The sequence below is a fragment of the Tachysurus fulvidraco genome, chromosome 4 (assembly GCF_022655615.1).
Source record: "Tachysurus fulvidraco isolate hzauxx_2018 chromosome 4, HZAU_PFXX_2.0, whole genome shotgun sequence".
In the NCBI taxonomy this organism is placed as follows: domain Eukaryota; kingdom Metazoa; phylum Chordata; class Actinopteri; order Siluriformes; family Bagridae; genus Tachysurus; species Tachysurus fulvidraco.
The window spans coordinates 31,779,869-31,786,555 of record NC_062521.1 but is presented as its reverse complement, the minus strand read 5'-3'; the positions used below and the strand labels follow the sequence as shown (position 1 = coordinate 31,786,555).

At 36.7% G+C, this 6,687-nt stretch overlaps 2 protein-coding genes across 2 annotated transcripts; both read left to right on the top strand.

The window, feature by feature from the left end:
• The first annotated feature begins 3,120 nt into the window (after positions 1–3,120).
• On the top strand, positions 3,121–3,903 carry LOC125141062 (C-type lectin lectoxin-Thr1-like). Its single transcript, XM_047812607.1, has 2 exons — positions 3,121–3,294; positions 3,482–3,903. The coding sequence occupies exons 1-2, from the start codon at positions 3,258–3,260 to the stop codon at positions 3,901–3,903; spliced, it is 459 nt and encodes a 152-aa protein (XP_047668563.1). The 5' UTR covers positions 3,121–3,257.
• Positions 3,904–4,160: 257 nt separating this feature from the next.
• Positions 4,161–5,470, top strand: LOC113657066 (C-type lectin BML-1-like). Its single transcript, XM_027168614.2, has 3 exons — positions 4,161–4,486; positions 4,585–4,676; positions 4,865–5,470. The coding sequence occupies exons 1-3, from the start codon at positions 4,195–4,197 to the stop codon at positions 4,982–4,984; spliced, it is 504 nt and encodes a 167-aa protein (XP_027024415.2). The 5' UTR covers positions 4,161–4,194; the 3' UTR covers positions 4,985–5,470.
• The last annotated feature ends 1,217 nt before the right edge of the window (positions 5,471–6,687 follow it).

The following is a 6,687-nucleotide window of genomic DNA, read 5'->3' as shown; positions in this document are numbered from 1 at the left end:
ATGCTCCTAACCTAATGTGTCTAATACAGAAATGAGTACCTATGTGTTGCACAATGTATGTCACGTGACGTACTTACCTGTCCACTTTCCCCAATATACACAGTGTCACACACAGGGCAAATGAACACTAACATACAGACGCAGAACGAGTATCTAATGAGTTGGGTTATATGAACAGTATGACATACAACAGAAAAACACAATGCAATGAACAAATCAGCACATGTTATCACAGCAGGGTCAAGTTCACGAGCAAACCAACTTCATGAATGAATGGTGGCGGGTTTAAATAGGTGGAATCGGGCGGTGATTGGTTAATCGGCGAGCGACGTCACATAGGGTAATCAGGATTGACAGAAAAGGTGTTCAATGGCAGGGATCTGAGGAGACAGATAGCGGAGCAAAGAGAGAGCGAGAAAGAACAACAAAAAAACACAGAACCGACATACAGCCCATAACAGATAGTATGTAAACCTCATATATTTTTCTTGTTTCTGCACCATTAGACAGAGACAAACTCGATTTCAGTCCTCTGTATGTCCCGTGGGTATTGCAGAATTGACAGTGACTTGGGCCACACATACCCTGTTCTGATGTTTAGAACTCTACAATAACCAGTCCACCATCATATACCTTGTCCAGCCATGCTTCAATTGTAGACATCAAAAATCAGGCATTTCCATTTTAATATAATATCCAACACAAGAGTCCTAATAAAGTTATACACAATACAACATATCCTGATGACTTCAGAATGAGGTAAATGGGTTAAAGTGCAGTGCAGTGCAGTGTGACAGATAAATACAAAGGCAAAGAGATTCAGGATAACTCACATCATTATTCTAATATCATGTGGCATTTCCTGGTATTAAATACACATCACACAAAGCATGGTTGATCTCTACTTTTCTTTTTTGCATATATGTTCATTTGTAGTATATGTTGACTGATTGGTTTGTAGTTAGTTATATTAGGCCATCCTTAAAAATATTTTGGTTTGCAGTAACAGTAAGTCTATATATAACAGTAGGTCTATATTTTTTTTTCAAGTTTCAATGTAATTTTGGTGATGGTGATAACGTAGGTATGACTTTAAACAAATTAGCATATCGTGACGTCACTGACTGGGTCTTCAACCCGTGCCTTTGGGCGCATCATTGCAAACCTTATTTTGATGCTGGGCAGATTTTCCAGAACTTTGTGCAAAGTTAAAGCGGTGTCGAGCTGTTTTGATTGAATTTTTTAGATGAATTATGGTGCCCGAACCCGTATGACTTTGAACGGTGACGGCGAACATTTTGTTTACTGCAGCCACAGCCATCATTACCGAGCGCGAACCGGTGACTCTGACAGTGAATGAGAGAATAAGACGAAGTGAACGCACAGGCCGTAGTGTGACATCCGGTAACCAATAGTGTAAACACAGGTTTTTATTTAAAAGAAAGAATGTAGCCTTCGTTTGTATGTAGGCCTAGGCAATTTATCTATTTACAATACTTACTAAAATATAATTGATATAATTTTATTGCTTTTGTATTAGTTGTTTGAAGAATAAAAAAAAAGGTCGGTCTTAACGCAAATTTACGACCGGCAAGTCGGTTGGACTAAAAGCAAAAAAAAAACATAAATTTGAGTCTGTCCTAAATTGTTAGGGTCGGTCGGGTTACAGCAAACAAGAATATTTTAAAGGATGGCCTTATTGACTTTTTTATAGATTGTTTTCTAAGTAAAATCTCAACTTCCATATCCTCTGATATGCTTATAGACATTTGAAATTTATACAAATTTATGTATAGATTTGACATTTTCCTCTCTCACATATAGCAAAAAGACAAATGGCCATTTTAGGTATAATTTATTTATTTAAATAAACAAATCCATTTGGTTTAACCCTGAACACACATCATCTCAATCGGTTAACAATCAACGATGGTTGCTTGATAAGTGACATGACAGTTGATTATAAACTTATTTTATGATTACAGTCCATTAGAGAACAAAATGTGATCATGAACAACATCAAGGCAGCCATGACACAGTGTAAGATGGTGCATTGCAGTGAAGAGTCAAAACACCTTAACAAATGAGGTGTGTAAATAGTAATTTGCAATTCATTGCTTGGTTATCTTCATAAGCGCTTTACATAGATGCTTCCTTGCACTGGTCATGTCTGCTGCAACAAGATAACTTTAGACACAAAGTTATTAATGAAAACCTCTTAATGAAGTTTGTCAAGGACAATCGTGCACCTGAACTACTGTAGACTTTCTGCCTCATAAAATACAAAAACAGCCTTCTTTCACCTTAGAAATGATCAAACCAAGCTGAGGAACATCCTGTCTGAGATCTGATGCTGTGGAGAAGACGAGTTCGCTGCCGTTCATGACCTCGTAGACTGGAGCTAGTTGTAATGCGAGTTACTAGGTGTTGTCGCTGCATCTTTAGATAAATAGTTTACGGAGTAATAGTCTCGAAAATGCGCTGCGCGAGGCAGTTCTCACTAGACAAGAAGTAGTGACCTTTACCCCCAATGTTATCATCTCTACTACACGCTGCATACCTGTTACAGGGTATGCGGGAACTGACTACACCCTGCTGCTACTTACGTACAATGCTCTAATTGTTTAGCTCCAGCAGGTTCCCCTTTGTGTCTGGTTCCTCTCAAGGTTTCTTGCTTTACCATCTAAGGGAGTTTTTCCTCCCCACAGTCACCTGAGTCACCTCAGACTTGTTCATTGAACAATTGCGGATCACTAACACAAACACATTTATATATAACTAATAGTAATCTTGAATTTAGTATTATATAATCTTTATAGTAACTAATATAGAGTTCACACGTAATTAATGTCTGTAAAGCTGCTTTGGACAATGTCCAATGTGTTAATAACTTGACTATACATACAAAACAATAAAACAAACAAAACAAAAACAAAACACCAAAAACACAAAACAGAGATAGGACACATAGGCTCGGTTCAGTGTACAGTACAATCAACACAAAGTCCAAAGGCATGTCAGACAGTACATGTTTACCTGAGTTGTTTACTGTACTTTCGCAGTGAGGTTTAGCAGTTAGTCTGATCTTTGTGTTATTGGCCTTACTTGAGTTTATGCTGTGAAAAGGTCCATAATATCTAATGTATTCTTTTGTATCAGCCTGCTACTTATTTCAGTGTGCAAATGGAGAAACTCTGCCAATTAGACGTTAATATCATCTTTTATATCATAGTGAATCCTCCAGAAACACATAAGCAATGAAGCATCATCTTTTTGTGCTCCTGCTTTTCACAGGTGAGAGAAAATAAGTCACATGATACAAATCACATATGTGTGCCCAAATTGTAAATAGTCGATGGAGATGTGTTACTATAAGTAATATGTTCTAGAATTTGTCCTACAGAAGTACAAATGTTAAAAAAGAAATCCACACTAAGAGGCTGAAATCACACAAGATAAACATTAAACTCTTTCTCCACAGGAGTCCTTACCCTTGTCCTGTCTTTCTCTCGTAAGTACTATCTGATCCAGCAGAGCAAAACATGGAACGATGCTAAGGCTTTCTGCCGAGCCACATACACTGACCTGGCTTTCATCAAAACTAATGAAGAGATCGCCCAAATTCAGAACGTATCACAGACACAACAATTCGGATCCAATGCTTGGATTGGACTGTACACTAACATCAACAAGTGGCAATGGACATTGGACAATGAGCCGCTTGGAAGCTTTACACCTTGGGCTAATAGGGAGCCTAATAACTGGCTAGGAAATGAACGTTGTGTCAGTATTATCAATATGGTCTGGTATGATGTACAATGTGGATTGCTGACACCATTTGTGTGCTTTGATGGTGAGGAAGAACATGTTATTTTATATGAACTATTTATGGAATATGACTAATAATAAACTTTAGTAATATGAGTATTTTATTTTTGAGTTTAAAATCTCAGTGAATTATATATATGCTAAAGTGTGTCAGGCTTTAAAATTTGTGTGGGGAAGGAGGCCAGAAGAGGCAGGCTTAAGATAATACAGCAGACATGTTTATTTTTATCCTGATGATTCTCTTTCAATAGTAGAAGATGATATGCTTAGATTGAATATTTACATAAGGAGGTTTTAATCTTGTGTTTGTTGGTTATCACAGACAGGAAGACTGGAGCTGAGAGTTACATTCTTTTTACTCAGTCTATGACATGGTATGATGCTCAGAGCTACTGTAGGCAGCATCATACAGACCTGGCCAGTGTGAGAAACCCAACAGAATACTCAATTGTTGGGGCATTGAACTCTGTGACCTGGACTTGGATTGGCCTTGTGAGAGACCCCTGGTATTGGACAGACCAGACCACCGACGTGTCCGTCATTAAGTGGTCATCTGGAAACGCTGATGATTATCTGAAGAATAAAAGTTGTGTCTATTTAAATGGTGGTCTGGCTGATGTAGAACAGTGCTCAAACATACTGCCTTTCTTCTGTTATGGTGAATTTAAATTAAATTCAGTCTCATGTTAATGGAATTTAAGTTGATTTCTGAATGTACAGTTAATTTTCTATATTTGTTTCTGTTTCTGCCTCCAGTATTCCCAACACAGAAGAAGACCATAAGAATGAAGTTGAAGTCCAGTCAGGATGTGAATGATCCTACAATAATGACAGCTATCGAGGAGAAGGTGGGTTTCATCTTCACTCAGTGTACAGTCACCTTCTCATTACTGCAGCCAGACATCGAGCCTTCATCACACTGAGACATGAACAGACTGTAGTCTAATCATAATACATCTTATGTAGCATTTTTACATCTCACCAGAGATTCTCATCCTGCATCATTCACTAACTAAAGTCATGTTCTGTTCTTCAGCTGAAGCAGAAACTGAAGGATTATGGAATGGCTGAGAACATCACTGTGACATGGAGAAAGCAACCAGATGGAGTGGTGTTTCACAAGGAGGAGGAAAACATTACTGCAGTGACTAACTAGGGAGACTTGTGATCTCTAAATCTCATATAGTGTAAATTCTGTAGTCCACTGATTACTTTTAGTTTGAGGACACAGAGTGTGTGTAATATTTTGGAGTTCTTAGATAGAACTTTTACTAGTAAAAGATCCCTGAGTTACTAAAGTCTGTGTAAATGCTGTCACAAATACATGAGCATATACAGTAAATGTATGCTAAATCTTTGCTTTTTTTGAAGTGATTTTTTCACTTCTGCTTGTAAGACAGTTGGTTTAGATTTGATTTCATTCTGTACTTTTAAATGTTCAATTTATTAACTGTTTCTTCTTTCTTTATAAGACTATAGATTTCAATCTGACAATGTTATGTTGTATTATAGTACATATATTTATTGTACATAAACCAACAGCCCTCTATATGATCTAGAATATATATTTAGTTTTACTGTGTCTGATTGTCCTGAGAACATCGGACAGATACAAAAACTCTGATAGACTTTACTACTTTAGTGCATTTTGATTCCCTTTTACTGAAAATATGGATGAAGAACTGATCAGATTGACTTGTCAGCTTTTGCTAAGAATGTTAACTATTTAAAATAAAAAGATTCTGCACAGAACTTAAAGAAAGAAAAACTGAAATCTTACTCATTTCTTTTCTACACCTTGACAGTACAGAATTAATTCTGCTCAAAGAAGTCTAAATATTTATATAATATATAATATATATAATAGTATAATTTAATGAAAATAATCAACAGTTAACTATCATTCCACAAATATTTCACATGTTTATATTTTACACCTTAAAGCTGAAACCGAAAGCTTGTTCCTTAACTTTACCCTGTTATGTTAGACATGACCTAAGACATGGTTCTCTGCAGTACAACATCCATTCAAATCACTTATACAAATAACTCAGACTCACAAACAATACTCACCACACTGCAGTTCATTATTTGTCTTCTGTTGACTTCTTTTATCTAAATAAAATGTCCTCTTTATACACTCTATACAGATCTATGCCACTGCACTAGTAGAGTTTTTATTGCACTGCTGTATGAGAATGAGAGACACATTATTTACTCTAAGGCTATTTAAAGAGAATTATTGAAGGTATTATGCTACATTCAGGTGTGATGTCATTATGTTCTACAATGCACTCTAGTTTGGAAGTTAATAGCGTTAGTGTCGGATGTACTGAGTCGATGCTTGTTACAGTTTCTAAATAAGAAGTCTTAAAGAAGTCGATAATGAGATGTGTAACGCTTCGATTGTTTTCTTACGTGAACTGAATAGAACTGAGCCTATAAACAGCATACAAATTTTTGGGCCCTGGATTGAAAACAAGAGAGCATTCTGAGTAACTTTTACGTTACGTACTACATGTTATTGAATGAATCTATCTATCTTAGAAATAGCTTAGCAGTAGAAGTATAGTTAGTAGCAAAATTGGCGGGTTAACAAAATGGCTAGCAGAGCGACAGGAGTCATGGCACTGCAGCTTTTGTTTGACGGATCCGAAGATAAAAATGACATTTGGCAAACAAGATTCCTAGGCTGCTTACATACTCTCAAGCTAACAGAGACTATTTTACATGAGCCCACCGGTGTGCCACAGAACAGCAAGCCAAAGATAGACGGAAGAATGTCGACTGCTCAGCATTCAAGCTGTCCACATAATGCAAAATGAGGACAAAGTTACATTAACAGACTTTCTTTAGAAG